This window comes from Cricetulus griseus, chromosome 7, assembly GCF_003668045.3.
Source record: "Cricetulus griseus strain 17A/GY chromosome 7, alternate assembly CriGri-PICRH-1.0, whole genome shotgun sequence".
Classification (NCBI taxonomy): domain Eukaryota; kingdom Metazoa; phylum Chordata; class Mammalia; order Rodentia; family Cricetidae; genus Cricetulus; species Cricetulus griseus.
Window position 1 is genome coordinate 38,097,634 of NC_048600.1, and position 16,461 is coordinate 38,114,094.

Genomic DNA, 16,461 nt, shown 5'->3' on the forward strand with positions numbered 1-16,461 from the left:
GCTTGGCATGATGAGGAGAGCCTAGGAGAGGTTATTGGTGAAAGTGCAGCCCAGTTGCAGCAGAAGACGCTAGCATTTTAGAGATGCCAGTTCCATGGGATGACTCCCAAGAACAGCAGCAGTGGTAGAGAGGAGCCAGCCCGAGCTTAGAGGACAAGCTGTGTACGTAGAATGGAACTGGAGAGTGACACAAGCCTGCTTCCTGCACTTCTCAATCACCACTCATTTCTTAGCTCCAGCTGACCAGCATCAAGTATCCCAGCAAAGCAATTTTGCTTTAGTAGTTCTGGTATCTCATTAATCAGAGCTGGTTATTCAACCCCAGCTAACCAGAACCACAGGATCTTAACTCAAAATAACAAATGGTCCTGATAATCTATCTATCTATCTATCTATCTATCTATCTCTATCTATCTATCTATCTATCTATATCTTTCTTTCTTTCTTTCTTTTCTTTTCTTTCTTTCTTTTTCTTTCTTTCTTTCTTTTTCTTTCTTTCTTTCTTTCTTTCTTTCTTTCTTTCTTTCTTTCTTTCTTTCTTTCTTTCTTTCTAATGGTTTTTCAAGACAGGGTTTCTCTGTGTAACAGTCCTGGCTGTCCTGGAACTCACCTTGTAGCTCAGGCTGGCCTTGAACAACTCACTAAGATCAGCCTGCCACTGCCTCCCGAGTGCTGGGATTAAAGTATGTGCCACCACTACCCTGCTGATGATCTTTAAACTTCCCTCTTAAACTTCACAAGCTAGGGCTCCATCCTCTGCACTGCTCTCAACGTTCTTATCTTCCAAGCTCCCACACACACAACCCCACAGAGCTCTTGACACTCAATGGCTTTTCTAATCCAAAGTCTCTAAGTCCTTCCACAACCCTCCCAAAAATATGGTCAGGTTTGTCATATCAATAGCATGTTTATGCTGGTACCAACTTGTTTTAGGGTTTCTGCTGCTGTGACAAAACACCATGACCAAAAAGCAAGTCAGGGAGGAAAGGGTTTATTCAGCTTACACTTCCACATTTCTGTTTATCACCAAAGCAAGTCAGGACAGGAACTTAAATAGGGCAGGATCCTGGTGGCAGGAACTGCTGCAGAAACCATGGAGGATGCTGCTTCCTGGATTGTTTCCCATGGCTTGCTCAGCCTGCCTTCTTAGAGAACCCAGGACCACCAGCCCAGGGATCGCACCACACACCATGGTCTGGGCCCTCCCCCATTAGTCACTAATAGAGAAAATGCCTTACAGCTGGATCTCACTGAGGCATTTCCTCAACTAAGGCTCCTTCTCTGATGATTCTAGCTTGTGTCAAGTACACACACACACACACACACACACACACCACACACACACACACAAATAACAGAATAAGAATTTGGGGAACCAAGGCATGGTGGCATATGCTTGCCTGCAATATCAGGAATCAGGATTCTGAGGCAGGAAGATTGTTTTGAGTTCTAGGTTAGGAGGATTAGAAATTCTAGTTTACCCTCAGCTACATAGAGAGTTTGAAGATAGTATGGACCGTGAGACTCCGTCTAATAAAAATAAAGAAAAAAAGTGTGAATATTGGCAGTGGTTTCATGTTTCTGAATTGGGTGCCTGGGTTCAGAGGACTGGGCGGGGGCAGGTGTGAATCCTGGGTAATGGTATCCCACACCATGGACCTAGTGTGGTTCTGAGCCAGCCCAGCCCAGCTGGCCCCAGCCTCCCTGGAAAATCCACAGACTTTTGAACCTCAATTTCAGAATTAGAAATAAAAACTGGTTGGGTTTCCAGTTAGGTAGAGTTAGGGTCTGGCGCCGTACACGTCCTTAGTTCCACAGATAGAAGTATGGGTGTAGTGTTGGAAGCCTCATCTGTAGGCCCTGAGCCTGCTCCACATCCCTGGCCCTGGTTCTCAGGAACAAGAGCTCCTTAGGGGGAAGAGCCCCCACCCAACACTTTGTGTGCCTCAAACATCCCCTAGAGGGTAGTGCTGAACCATGAGCATGTGAGAAAGGGAAACAGGAGAGAAAGATGGGAGGAAGGAGAAATGAGTTTAGGTCAAGTTCCCCTTGGATGTCCCCATGACAGTGTCTAGTGTTCTGCAGGACCTCCTGCCTAGTGTTTATCCAAGTCTCTGGCCTCTGGGATGGACACAAGCTGGGTGCTCATTTCGTATCTCCAATGTCAGGTACAGAGCCTGACATAAAGTGACATGGACCAGAATATCACAGGGCTGGGGAGAAATGGCTTAGTGCAGGTAACAGGATCTGGGTGGGATCCTCAGTATCCACATAATAGCCAGATGTGGCTGTACATAACTGCAAGCCCAGTACTGGGGTTGAGACAAGTGAATCTCAAGAGCTTGCTGGCCAGTTAGCCTTGCTGAAATGGCAAGATTCTGGATTAATGAGAGATCCTGCTGCAAACAATAAGGTGGAGGATAATAGAGGAAGACCAGAACACCAACCCTGGCATTCAACATTTCGAGGGTTTCAGGAGAGCCTGGTCTTTGGTCCAGATTGTAAGGTGGAAGATGCTAGGTTCTGATGTCAATGAAGGAGGTGGTAGCAGCAACAGCAACAGAGTAGATGCAATTACCATTGAGACAGGAAAGCAAGCTGGCAAAGCAAAAGGTTTTACTGCTGCTGCCTACAGCTGGGGTGGCTCTTCTCACTTCAATTTCCCTAAACAAGAAAAATGTGCCTAAAGGCTTGTCAGGTGATTGCAGATCCAGTAAAGGTGACAACCATAATTGTCATACTGGGCTACACAAGACTCTGCCTCAAAAATAAATAACAAAAACTGACACAGCTGTGTATGGCTAAGTTTGTGTGACTTTAGTTCTCTTGGGCACATGCCTGGGAATGGCATGGGTTTTAACTATTAGATCTGCCTTTTCTTCTTCCAAGGTGACTGTACCATTTTCTAGTCCCACCGCCAGATGAGAGCCAGAGCCCTTCTGATCTGAGCCATTGGCTTTGTTAGTTTTCTGGATGGTTCAGCATGCCAGCAGGGACAAAATCTCACCTGGACTCCTGGAGCCTTCTGACCACCACACCTATAGGGCACCTCTCTCCCATGCCTTGCAAATATGAATCTGACCCTAGGTCAGGAGGAGAGCCTGCTCTCCATTTTGGCTGTGGAGATAGATCACAGAACGTCTCTGTGCCTGTTTCCTCTTCTGCAAATTGGAAGCAACACCCTTTACCTCCACAGATAAAAGGTGTGAAGTGAAACTCAATAGAAAAGAAAACTAAAAACAGCTGGGGTTAGTGCCGGCACCCCACTCCAAATCCATTAGGGAGACTGAGGCCATCAGCCTGCCTCAAAAATCAGTCAACCGAGAATGAATTAGCCAATAGAAAAAGAACACAACAACAGCTTCCCTTCCCTTGATTTGATGTTTCTTTCTGTCTCTAGCCTTTCATTTTATCTCCTAGTTCCTACAAAAACCCAGGCGCTCCGCTTATCTCGAGTCAAGGGCAGGTAGGGCTGGCTTGTGCTGGGGAGGGACAGGCACGGTACGCGGAGACCCGATTGTGCTACTTTCGGACATTGGGCGTCCGCAGCCCCGCGTGGGGAGGACACCTCCTACCCCTAGGCTGAGTCTCCGGCACGCATCTCTTGCTCGCGCCCACAGGGCGTCAACACAAAGGTCCCGCCGCAGCAGCTGCGCCGGGCTGGTCTCCCTCCCAGCTGGCCCAGTCCCGCGTTCCGGGCCGCGCGTCCATTGGCCAGGAGCCACGGGGGGCGTGGTCACATATCCCGCCCAGCCCGGAGGCCACGCCCCCGCCCAGCTCTCTTCTTGTAGTCTGAGCCCAGCTGCTGGACGAGTCGAACGTGTCGCCAGGTAAGCGGCTGTTCCCGGGACTCAAGGGAAGGGCGTGGTGGAGCACGGGATCCCCGGGAGCTGCGGGGAAGGGGCCGAGGTTTGCTCTGCTCTCCTGTTCCCCCACTGCGGGACCTTACGGCTCTCCAGCTCAGCGCTGGGTCCCTCCCAGGATCTGCCCCAGTCGCCCAGGCCAGTTTGGGGAGCGCGGATTACTCACCCTCCCTAAGGGGACGCGGGTAGGTGTGACCGCGGTAGGAGATATCCCTGCGGGACTTCGGGTGGTACCGCTAGGCCACCTGTTTTGTGCGTGGGCGGCGCTCCCTCCCCTGTGCTTTCTGGCGGGCTGGAGGTGCTGGGGACTCACTGATAGCTGGAGGCGGAGCGGTCCCCGAAGGGCCGGGCCTGGCCAGCTGCTTGCTGGGCGGCGGGACAGTAGCCAGGACGGGAGAGGGGGAGCCTCCCTGGCCCCTCGCGGTTGGCTTCTTCTGGGGTGGAAGAGCTGCTGGGCGCGCTCGCTCGATGTTTGCGCCGGGATGGGGGGCGGGGGCTAGGGAGCAGAGGAAAACTTCACCCTCGCTGGCGGCGGCCCTTACAGGCCGGAAATACGAGGCTAGGTTTTGATTTTTATTTAAAAAGCAAGGCTGTGAGCCCACAGCTTTTCTGGGGTTGCAATTTAGGTCTGTGCGGGATGAACTGTAGATCAGCTCTCTCCTGCAGGGTCTGCGTTCTGAGAGGTGGAGGTGCCTCTTTGCAAAATAGAAGACTATTTTTTTTTTATGTATTCCGGGAGCCTCCAGAAAGGGTGTGTATGGGAATAGAAGGAGCTGGCTAGCCCAAGTGCCCGGAGAAATAGGAGCTACTTTTTATTCCTCCTGGCTATTCTGCTATCCTTTGCCCATGGCCAAGTCTTGCTGCCTTTAGTTTGTTCTCCAAGCTGAAGCCAGAGGGAGAGTGTGAAAAAGAATCGGTAGTGATGGGTTATGTTTGCAGTACCACACCAGGGAGGTGGAAAAGTAGGATTCAGGAGTTCAGGGTTATCCTTGGCTCCTCAACGAGTTCAAGGCCAGCTATAAATGCTTACACCTGTAATTCATTCCTAGCATTTGGGAGACTAAGGCAGAAAGAACTGTCCATATAGCAAGACCCTCCCTCAAAACACCAAACCAGTTAAACAAAAACAGTGTTTAAAAATAATCCACAAATCTGTTTAAAATTGTCCCATGTTCCCATTCTTTGTCCTGTCAGACTCAAACTTTTCAACAGGACCCTCTCTCTAGATGCTTTGTGACTCTGTGCACTGTCCCTAAGTGGTCCTTTAAGCCTCAGCTCAGCCATCCCCTGCTCTGGGATGGGGCTCCTCAGAATCTGGCAGCCCTCCAACATCTCCTCTTGGGTGGCAACTTGAATGCCACCATGTGCCCTTACACCCTCTGCTTGTCTGATCCCCCAGTGTGAGAACATAATCTTTGCTGTGTTGGGATCTGAGTAAGCTGTTAGGCCCAGTCTGGGGTTAGGGGGAATTTGCTTTCTTTGTCCTACTGAGTGCTAGGGCAAGAATTTGGTTTGTGCCCCATATCTGGCAGCTGTGGGACCATGCACACCATGGGGGCCACTATTATTGATTAAGCTTACCTGCTCTGCATTGTGGCTGGCACTGTCTACAGCTTTGAGCTACTGGATGCTGCTCAGTCCCTGTCCAAACCGAGGCAGGGAACTAATGGGTCTATGAGAGGATGGGAGAGTCAGGCTGGGAGTGGTGGGGGACACACAACTGGGAGGATGGAGCAGAATGTTAGGAGGAGGAATTCAGGAATAGGCTTGGTGGAGAACAGGGTCCACTTGGCCTTGGACTCTCAAGTAGAGACCTAGGGCAGTGGTGGCCTCTGTCCTGTGAATGGGTATTCCTGGGGGAGTTCTGGAGGTGACATTTGGAAGGACTGTTTTTGGTTCCTGGAGCTTCCAGCTTCCTGGCACTCGAGGACAAGGGCGGAATTCCCCAATTGTGCTGCTGGAGGGACCCGGGTAGTCTCTCTTCATCTCCGGCTGCTTGCTCTTCTCTGTTTCATGGCCCCGCCCCTGGTATCCCTCCCTTCTCACACAGAATTCACTCTTCCCAGAACAATGGAGCAGCATGTGGCTAGCCAGCACGGCTGGCAACGGGGAGTCTCAGGCTCCTTCTCTGCTCTGTGCCTTCCTGGATCCCTGTGTCTAGTTCAGCTGGTCAGTCCTTCCCTGTCCTCAGCTATGGGCTCTTTTCTGTTAGACTTCGGTCTGGTGGGGATGGGGGTGAAGATGAACCTTACAATCTCCTGGAGCCCTGGCATGTGCTGGGTGAATGCCTCTGTCCATGTGTGTCCCCTCCCCCAGAGGGCCTGCCTCCTGGGAGCTGGGTAGTTTCGTGGCAGCCGTTTCTCTGGGAGCCCCTTAGAAAGGCAGTCTCTGGGGCTGGGGGAGCAGCTTAGTGCTAGCAGAGATCTAGTTTCCCAGCACCAGAAAGGCAACCAACCGTCCATCCCCAACTAACTGACTAAGCAAAGCCATGGTAACTCCGCCCACATTTGTGGAGCTTGAGTTTGCTTTTGGACATTGGCCAGAGATTCCTGGGGGGCACTGACATGTGAGAAGCCCCAGCTGCTGAATCTATGGTCAGTTTTCCCATGGGGCAGGGAGATGGTGAAGTGAGGCTAGCAGAAAGGGGACATCAGAAAAAAGCACTGACTTCCCCCTCCACGGCAGGGTCTCTGAAGTTCTAGTGGCCTGTTCTGTCCCTTTGCCTGAGTGACCCGAGTCTTTAACCCACCTCCCTGCCAGCAGTGGCTAGTCTCCTGGTTGTAAAATGTCCCAGTGCAGAGTCCCAGCCAGTCCTTCCCTGGCTACAAACCTACACAAGATTCTAGACACCCCAGTATGCAGAACAGGCTTCACCCAAGAATGAGGCCTTCAGCTTACCCAAGCTATTGTTCCTTGACTCCCCATTTTCCTGCCTTTGAGGAGCCATAAATCACACTCCCTTTCTCTAAAGAGCTGGGCTCAGCACCTGGCTCCCTAGCTCAAGAGGATTTTCCCAGCTGGGTGTGATGGCTCACAACATGCCTATAATCCTAGTACCAGGGAGGCTGAGGTAGGAGGAGTGCCATGAATTTGAGGACAACCTGGGCTATGAAGTGTTAGACTCCGTCCCCCCCCCCAAAAAAAAAAAAAAACGGAAAAGCGAGTGGAAGTACATGTTGGAAGCTGGGGACTTTTAAGGCCAAGAGCACAGAAGGTGCTGGGCCTGGCAAGTAAGTACAGGGACTAGATTTGGGGATGGGCTGTGGAGAGGCTGAGGAGGCCAGCTTGATGTCCAGTTGCGCTCCCAGAATCTTCCAGGACTTGCTATAAGGCCTATGGAAAATTCCCCATCTATTTTCAGCTAGAGGCCCCCTTTGCCACATTTCTCAGGATAAGAGGCTGTCTTGCTCTCCCTGGTGGACAGTCAGGGTGGGTGTGGCATTCTACCCCCAGGCCCTGGGCCTCTCCCTGGGCTGGGCTTGTCTGGCAGAGGGCTTTGAGTCTTATCCTGCCAGGTGTTATCCCCACCCTCACCTCCACTGAGGGTTAGAAGGCTCTGACTTTCTGTTGGTACCTGAGGGTGGTGCTGGCTGTGATGCCCACAACTGAGGATGCTGTTCAGTTGGTAGAGTGCTTGCCTAGGATTCTGGAGGCTCTGGACTGCATCCAGCCTGGCTATATGAGACTTTGTCTCAAAAAAGGGAAAACAGAGGGAGCCCAGGTGTTAGAGGCACTGTTCACCCATCCAGAGTTTGTGCACACATAGATGTGTGTACCCTGCCCCAATTCCCCACATACATACAGCCACTTGAGGATATACTCATAGGCAGATATGTGTTCATGTTCATAAACATGCCCCATATACACATACGTGTACACATTATACATTACATAGTCACACACAGATAAACACATGTGTGTACCTAGTTTGGCAGTCATGACAACATCTTGGCCATTGCATTTTGTCAGAATTTGTCTCGGGTAGAGGCTCACCGGGGCCTAGCCCGGGGCCCCTGCAGGCAAGAGCTTCAGGCCCACCTCCATCTCCAAGTAGGGCATCATGTAGAGTGGGCCATGCCTTTTCCAGGGCCACACTTGGTATTGCTAAGAGAGCAGACAGAGGTCAGAAAGGTATCCTAAGCTAGGGATAGCAGTGGGAGCCGGAAGCGAGTGGAAGTACATGTTGGAAGCTATAAGCTACAGACTGCTGCTGTAGGCTGTGTCCTGCTGTGTGTGCAGGGCTAGAGAAGCCTCCTGGATACACCTACCCCACCCCAGCTGGACTTTGGCCCCTTCCTGAGCCAGCTGGGTGGGCTGGCTCTGACTAGCCCAGCTTCCTTTCAGGTTCCTGAGTGTTTGGTTTAGGTAGTGGAATAGCCTTGTGGGTCTCCCAGGGCGCTCTCCCAGCTCCCACCCCACCTCAGTCTCTTCATTTCTGTGTTTCAGTTTCTTCCACTGTGTAGTTACAGTGAGTGTGGCACTCAGAACACACCAAGGGTGCCCGAGACCCTGGCCTGTGCCAGGCCTTGGGCTGGGATGTTGAGGAACCCTTGTATTGTGCTCAGTGTGATGTCCCAAGGCATTTCCCAGGAAGAAGCTGGATTTGAGGTGTGAAGGGACTTGAGTGAAGAGTGAGGAAGACCCCTTTGGGTCTTTTATCATCAGCCTGGAGAGGCGGGTGTGATAATGGTGTCTGAGCACATAGGCAGAAAGTGCAAAGCAGGGAAGACATGATGATGACAGCTATGGTGATGCAACTTGCTTCCTGATCTGGCCCTGCCCTCTGAACCATACTTCCTGCTCCTGCCCCACTCCCACGCCTCCTTGGCCTGGAACTACAGCAGGCCACCCCACTCCCTACTGTCTGTACCCAGAACAGCCTCCCTCTGTCTCTCTTTTCTTGAGATGGTCTCTGTAGCCTAGGCTAGTCCAGATCTCTCAGTCTCTCGCCTAGGCTGGTCCAGAGGATCCTTTTGCCTTAGCCTCCAAAGTGCTCATGTTATAGGCAAGCACAAGCCCCTAGCTTCTCCCACTGTTTTTCAGATGTCTGTTTTTCATATTCCTGGTCCATCTTGCACTCCCACCCCCTTACTTTTCATCCCTTTTGTTAGCAGGCCTTTTGGCAGTCTGTGGTCCCATCGCCTCCTCTGGTTCCAGGTTCTGCCCTGTGTCTCCTGTAGCAGGTGTTAGATATGTTTGTTGAGTGACTTGGTGATTGCAGTTTACAGCAATGCCTGTAGCCTGTACTTGTTACCTGCTTGTTCTGGGCAGAGCTGTACCCTCAGTGCTTATATGTATTATTTCATTGCGATGTCATGATTTGTGTGAAGCTGGAACAACTCCCATTTCTCAGATACAAAAACTGAGGCCCTGAGAGGCTGAGTCACTAATGATCACTCAGTTGGCAGGTGGGAAGATTTGAACTCTAGTGTCTTTGACTGTGGTGGAGGAGGGGAGGAGAGAGGCAGGGAGACTGGTTAGAAGGGAGAAGGGCAGCTCTCCTCCTCATGCTGATGTCATCAGACCCCCATGGTCATCCCCCACTGCTGTCCTGGGAGGCCTGGGTGGGGCCCCCCCTCTCCCTCTCTGGGCCAGCTTTCTTTGCAGAATTCCTGGTATTGGAACATTCTAGCACTCTATGACCTGCGCTGGAGACCTGACCAGCAGGCCAGCAGCCAGGACCTCTTCAAGGTGGGGGCTTCTCTGAACTTGTGGTCCTGCCTGGCTGGGGCCACAGCCAAGAAGAGGTCAGTAGGTAACAGTGTCACTTCTCTGGAAGGCTGGCCAGTGACATCTTTCCAGCCAGGCAGGACTGAGTCCCCAGAGAGGGGCAGGGCATATGGAAAAGTCTGAGTCTTTGGGGAAAGAGGCACCCTTGCCTTGCATACCTCCTTCCCCTGAACCCCAGGACTCCAAGGTGGAGGGTTGGAGCTGAAGCAAGAGGGCCTTTTTTTGGATACTGCCAGTGAAAACGCAGCCCTGGGGCCATGGAGTTACTATAAATGGGAAGAGTCTGACCATGAGCTGGGGCCCAAGGTACCTAGAGCTGAGGAGGCTGGAGATGTAGCTCAGCTGGTGGAGTGCTTGCCTAGAGTGCACAGAGCCCTGGGTTCAATCCACAGCACCACATAAATTGGGCATGGTAGTACACAGCTGTAATCCTAGCACTGGAGGTTGAGGCCTGTGTGGGCTATTGGAGACCCTAAAAACAAAACAAAACAAAAAAATCAAACTGTAGCTGGGCTGCTTTGAAGACAGCTCCTTTATATTTGACAGACCAATCACAGGGCCACACAAATCTGCTCAGGCCTGTCCATGTCCCATTGGCTTTTCTGTTACTATCTCCATCCCTGAGAAGATGTCAAGGGATACCCTTGAGTTTGACTCCGAGTCTAGAAAGGGGAGAAAACTTACCTAAGGATGGCAGTTCTTGACCTTGAGCCAAGGCTGGCTGGGCTTGCTCTGTCCTGGGGCTACCTGTGTACAATGGCCATGCTGCCCATCTTCTTCTTTTAATATTTAATGTATATGAGTGATCTGTCTTCATGCACATCAGAAGAGGGAATCAGATCTCATTACAGATGGTTGTGGGCCACCATGTGGTTGCTGGGAATTGAACTCGGGACCTTTGGAAGAGCCGCCAGTGCCCTTAACCACTGAGCCATTTCTTCGGCCCTCCCCCCTTTTAATGTTGGTCTTGATGTAGTCCATACTGCCTTGAACTCACAGCAGTCCCCTGGGTATGGGTCGGCCTATAAGAGCCACTGCCTTCAACTTTTGCCTGAATTCTGTGCCTCCGAGGGGGTCACTGAGAGAATTGGATCTCATGAGTAGTACCTGGGCCTAGATATGCATTTTCTGGGAGTGTTCCTTTTCTGGGGACCTTTTTTTAGTGGTAACCCACCTGGCCATGAGCTCCTATCCCCAGGGTGCCACATTGGGCTGTGAACTACCCTAGGTGTGCTCTGCAGTCTCCTGAGGGAGGTTGCTTGCAGGGTAGGGGGCATAGTTGGGAAGGGAATAGGAGGTATTGACCTGTGCTTTTGGCATTGAGGTCCTTCTAATGGCACCACCTCCTCTCACAATATTTACTGAGTGTCCTAAGCATGGTAAGGTCTGTGTTGGGGACATAGACGGGTTACCATAGGGAGTTAACTGGCATATATCCAACCCACCCAGTATGTGTGTGTGTGTGGCCAGAGAATAACATCCACTGTTACTCTTCCAGGTGTTTTTTGGGACAAAGTCTCTCACTGGAAAGTGGGGCTCCCTGATTAGGCTAGGCTAGCTGGCCAACCAGCCCTAGGGATCCACCTGCCTCTGTCTTCCCAGTGCTGGGATTACAAGTGCCCACCACAGTCTTACGTTCTGATTTATTTGATGGGCCATGGTGGGGACAGGCCTTTCATCCCAGCAGTTGGAAGGCAGAGACAGGTGGTAGTTTGAGATCAGCGTGGTCTGGAGTGAGTTCCAGGACAGCCAAAGCTACACAGAGAAACCTTATCTTGACAAACAAAAACAAAAAACAAAAATTTGTTTACCTATGTATGTGTGTGGCCTCTGTGTGGGTTTGTGCACGTGACTGCAGATGCAGACTAGAAAGGGCATTAGATCCTCTGGAGCTGGAATTACAGGTGGTTGTAAACTGTCTGACATGGAACTGAACTCGGGTCCTCTTCAAGAGCAGTAAGCATGCTTAACAGCTGAGCCATCTCTCCCACCCCATACCAGGCTTTTCTATTCTACATGGATTGTGGGGATCAAGCCCAGGTTCTCCTGCTTGTGTGACAAGTATTTCACTGACTGGGCTATCAGTCTAGCACATGACCTGGCATTTTCTTAAACAGTGGAGATGGAGAGAGGCCTATAGTTGCTATGGGAGCCCAGTGCTGGCACCTGAGCAGACACCTGAGCCAAGATGTGGCTACAGACAAGGTGACCTAAAGTGAGCCTCCAGGAGTGACTGCCTGTCTAGGCCTGAGGCAGGTCCCTGAGAGCCCCCTTCTCTCTGTAGGTCAGCTATGTCATCTGAACCTCCCCCGCCGCCGCCACAGCCCCCAACGCATCAGTCTTCTGTCGGGCTATTGGACACTCCTCGGGCCCGGGATCGTTCTCCATCCCCGCTGCGAGGCAACGTGGTCCCTAGCCCTCTGCCCACCCGCAGGACAAGGACCTTCTCAGCGTAAGTCTCAGGCTGGCAACACACAGTTCCCATAATGGGGGCAGCTACCAGAGCAGGCAGGATCCATTCTCCGGGTATCTCCTGGAGAGTCCTGGAGAAGTGCTAGTGAGGAAACTCGAAGGGGCCTCCAAATTCAAGTGCTATCCTCAGCACCCATGGGAGCCTGCATCCCTCCTCCCCCCAAGTGATAAGCTGCTGGGCTTTAGCCACAGAGGCCTCTTCTCCAGGAGGCCTTGACTTCCTCAGTTGTATGGCAGGGACAATGTCTGGGTAGCAGCCACTAGCAGATGTAGATTTTAGGCTCTGTGAGTGGGTGCTAGAGCTGTTACTAACAGTTTTTGAAGCTTCCTGTTTCCAGATGGACAGACAAGCCTGAGAAAATGTATCAAGGTTATCCAGACATTTCAACAGTTAGGGTTGTACACAAAGCCTATGTGACTATACATGGTGGCCCTAGCGAGGCCTCCCTGAGGCAAAGCTGGGAGAGTAGATCCAGGGGAGTGGGTGGTGGTTGCAAAGGACTGATGGGTGTCTCCTCACATCTCCCTGTCTGTCAGGACGGTGCGGGCTTCACAGGGCCCTGTCTACAAAGGAGTCTGTAAATGCTTCTGCCGGTCCAAGGGCCACGGCTTCATCACCCCGGCTGATGGTGGCCCTGACATCTTCCTGCACATCTCTGAGTGAGTTCACTGTAGCATATCTGGAGGTCTGGGCTGGGGGTACAGGGGGTGTGGTCCTGGCCCTATGCTGTATAGGACAGTGTGATGGAAAGGTGTTGGGCAGGAGGGTATATATGGAGTGTGTGAGGCTGCACAGCAGTTTGTGTGTGACAGTGACTGGGTGTGTCTATGAATTGTGTGCGATCTTGGGTGTATGTCTACCACAGATGCTGGGGTAGGGTGAAGACAGCTGGGCCTGGTATTTGTAAGTGGGTGAATGTCCTGTGCCTGGCCTGTGGGGAAAGTATCTCTGGGATGGGAGAATGTGTTGGCCTCCTCAGGGGAGTAGCCTAGTGAGACTGGGGGCTGTTTCTTCTGATCCAGGAAGGAAGCTCAGGGCTGGGCCCTTTCTCCTGCCACTTGCTCACTGAGGCTCTTCCTTCCTGTCTGGAAGCCCACAGGACTCCAGGGTGTAGGCCACAAAACCCCCCAGCTCACCTTCCCTGTTTGGCTTCTGAATAGCTTTTTGGTTTCCTAAGAACCCCCAACTAGAACCTCTATCCAGACTTTCTTCTTTGGCCCAAGCACCTTGCCCACCCTGACTTCATTTTGGCTGAATTGGGGACTCAGTTTGAACTTTGGGGCACATGCTAGGCAAGTGCTCTACCAGTGACGGACACCCTGGACACACATTCAATCTCATTCAGCCAATAAGAGGCAGAGCCTTTTCCACAGTTTGAGAAAAAGGGTTGTATCGCACCCCTCTGCTGTGATAGAAGTTGTAGCTGCTTTTTTTTTTTTTTTTTTTTTTTTTTTTTTTACCGGGGTGCTGGTGATCCAAACTCCGGTACTCATGCTTGCAAGGCAGACGCTCTAGACTGAGCCATCGCCTCAGTCCTGATGACCGCTCTTTCTCTCCTGCAGTGTGGAAGGGGAGTATGTTCCAGTGGAAGGCGACGAGGTCACCTATAAGATGTGCTCTATCCCGCCCAAGAATGAGAAACTGCAGGCTGTAGAGGTGGTCATCACTCACCTGGCACCAGGCACCAAGCATGAGACCTGGTCCGGGCATGTCATCAGTTCCTAGGGACCTGCCAGAACCCCCCTTCTCCTGGGCTTGAGGGAGACTATGGGGGAGGAGCAGGACACCCTCGATATAACATTCTACCATACAAGATGGGGCCTCAAGGCGGGCATGGCCCCTTTCAAGCATTTCCTGGAAGGGAGTTGTGGGCAGGCAGGGGGGTGCTCTCAGCCACCAGCACAGCCTCTAGCCATTGCAACAAGCTCTCACTGTCTGAAAACATTAAAAGCATTTGAAAAGGAGAGGGACCTGCGGTGGCTGAGTGGAGAGGGTACAGCCCTAGCCCAGGTGGGTGGGTAGGCGAAACGTGCTATTTTCCCAAATGCCCCGCCCGGTCAACCAAACCCAAAAGGACTCCTGGAACTAAAGACAACCTCCCCTCCCCAATCTATTTGGCACCCTGAGGGATGTCACCATGGGCCCTATCACACTTTCTATGACCCAATGCCCCGCTTAACTTGGGACCAGGTCAGACCCATCTTATGCTTGTCAGCCTGGCTAGTTCTAGGGAAGCTGGCTTATGTATGTAGGGAGCCTTCCAGAGGACTTTGCCTCTTGGTGCCTTTGCAACAGGTATGTCTCCATCTTGTGGGAAAGACTGCATCCCTTAGGAGCTCCCTCTCTAGCACAGTAGTTGGGGGCTCAGCACTGACCCCACCCCTGGGAATGCTGGTCTTTTCTACTTCCAGGTATAAGGTTCCCTCCCTGTGGCATTAAGCCTATCATTAGGCCAATGCCGAAGAGAGCTGTGGGGGTGAGGAAGAGGCTTCTGCAGGAAGAGCTACAGAGGGGAAAGTGGTGCTTTATTTAAAGACAGAACCAGGCTGGTGGTGCATGCCTTGTAATCTCTGCACTTGGGTTGAACTAGAGTTCTAGGCCAGCCTAGGCTATGATCATGTCTCAAAACAAAAAAACAAGGGCTGGAGATGTAGCTCAGTGGTAGTGCACTTGCCCGGCATGTGTAGGGCTCTGGGTTCCACTGCTAGCATAAACCCCACAACTTTGACTCTGATGGCCTTGTCAGGTTAGGAGTTGGAGAAATATACCTTTGATGGGGAAGCAAGGCTTCTTTAAGACAGCTCTGACAAATGCCTAAGCAATTTTTCCCCCTTCCCCAGTGCTGGAGGGAGCCCAGGGCCTTGGAAATGCTGGCAGGTACTGCACTGAAGCCTCTGCCTGTCACTGTTTTTTTTTTTTTTTTTTTTTGAGACAGGATCTTGCTTTAACTCTTAGCACCCTTCATGCCTTGGCTTAGGGTCACAGGCGTGCCTTCATACTTGGCTGATTTTGTTTATTAAATAGCTCAAACTCTCCCTCACAGCCCTCTGTTTGCCTTGCCCACAGCACTGTAGATTTGTAGGTGTTTCAAATGAACTGCTCCTTAGACTTGTTTTTGGTGGTTGGCTTTGGCTTTAGTTGTGATTTAAAAATAGAAGTAGTTGGGTAATGGGTTTTTGAAATCAAGTTGAGATTTCTTGTCAGAATAGGGGTACCAATACTGCAGGGGTGACTTAGGGCTCCAGTGATCCAGACCAGAGGTTTCTTTTATATGGAGAACACTGTTGACCTCAGTGTGTCTTAATTCTGGATGGGTGTGTGTTCATTCTAAGGGGACAAAGACTGGAGCTTTGACTGATGAGGAACACAGTTCAGAGGGCAAAGTGTCTGGAGGATTCCAGTTTAGTTCCCAGAAAAAGCCAGATGTGGTGTGCATACTTAGGTAGTCAAGAACTGGGGAGGCTAGGCCAGGCAGATGCCTGGGGTTTGCAGGCTAGCCAGCCTAGCCTATTTGGTGAGTTGGAGGTCAGTGAGAGACTCCATTATTTCTTTTGAAGAGGTGGCTAGCACCAAAGACTGAAAACAGGTTGTCCTCATGCATTTGCACAAACAGAAAGAAGCGGCTAAATGTGTGATGGTCTTGTGCAGCTGGCTCACCTCCACCACCCAGTTTGATAATTTTCTTTGTTATTGGGCTACTAGCAGATGGTTTTTTTCTACTAGGTCAAAGGTGGCTTTTACCCCTCCAGGCTTGGCTGACCGCCCAGAGCCTCTGCTGGCCAAGGAACAGACTTCCAAAGCCACTTTGCTAGGACCCAGGAAGGCTCCCTGAGATTGACACCCTTCTCTGTCACCCCATTGTCCCTAGCTATCAGTACAGCTTTGTTTTCACTCTGGTGTGGTGAGGCTTTGGGTGACACATGGTTGGCCTGCTAGTGGGCCCTGTCCGCCACTGAGCTGGCAGCCCAGTTCTGCTGGCAGGATGGCCTCTGGATTCTTTTGCCATACAGAATCCTTTGTAAAGGGCTTTTCCTGTATGGCCACATCACTTCAGCCTCTAGACTATTCTGGAATGCAGGTTATTGGTGTTGGAAAAGACCCCCTCTCTTCAGATTTGGAATATCAGGAGGGACCCAGTGCTAGTGACTGGGCAGGGAAGAACAGATTCCCAAATCTAGACGTTTGGCCCCATCAGCCAACTCTTTCACAATAAAGTTTGTTTTGTGCAACAAGATGAGGCTATGTGTGCACATGAGCCTGTGTGAACGTGCAAGGGGAATGGGGCTTGTTTATGCGGTGGGTTGTAGGTAAATGTGCAGTGGTGGCATTTGGGATGTTATGTAAATGTGAGAGAAAGGTCTTGAGGTTCCTGTTGAGGTGTTTGAAGGGAGCCTT

General features: G+C 51.4%; 1 protein-coding gene across 2 annotated transcripts; it reads left to right on the plus strand.

The window, feature by feature from the left end:
* The first annotated feature begins 3,686 nt into the window (after positions 1-3,686).
* On the plus strand, positions 3,687-16,300 carry Carhsp1 (calcium regulated heat stable protein 1). 2 transcript variants are annotated; one of them, XM_027423924.2, is made up of 4 exons: positions 3,687-3,830; positions 11,878-12,045; positions 12,603-12,725; positions 13,629-16,300. In XM_027423924.2, the coding sequence occupies exons 2-4, from the start codon at positions 11,885-11,887 to the stop codon at positions 13,789-13,791; spliced, it is 447 nt and encodes a 148-aa protein (XP_027279725.1). In that variant the 5' UTR covers positions 3,687-3,830; positions 11,878-11,884; the 3' UTR covers positions 13,792-16,300. The 2 variants fall into 2 exon arrangements, with proteins under 2 accessions (XP_027279725.1, XP_027279726.1); XM_027423925.2 differs by lacking the exon at positions 3,687-3,830 and adding an exon at positions 3,899-4,048.
* The last annotated feature ends 161 nt before the right edge of the window (positions 16,301-16,461 follow it).

Bases quoted from the DNA above. Each gene is read 5' to 3' on its own strand.
- Carhsp1 (XM_027423924.2), top strand. From the start codon at position 11,885: ATGTCATCTGAACCTCCCCCGCCGCCGCCACAGCCCCCAACGCATCAG. The intron at 12,046-12,602 runs GTAAGTCTCAGG...CCTGTCTGTCAG, and splicing joins AGGACAAGGACCTTCTCAGC to GACGGTGCGGGCTTCACAGG. The intron at 12,726-13,628 runs GTGAGTTCACTG...TCTCTCCTGCAG, and splicing joins ATCTTCCTGCACATCTCTGA to TGTGGAAGGGGAGTATGTTC.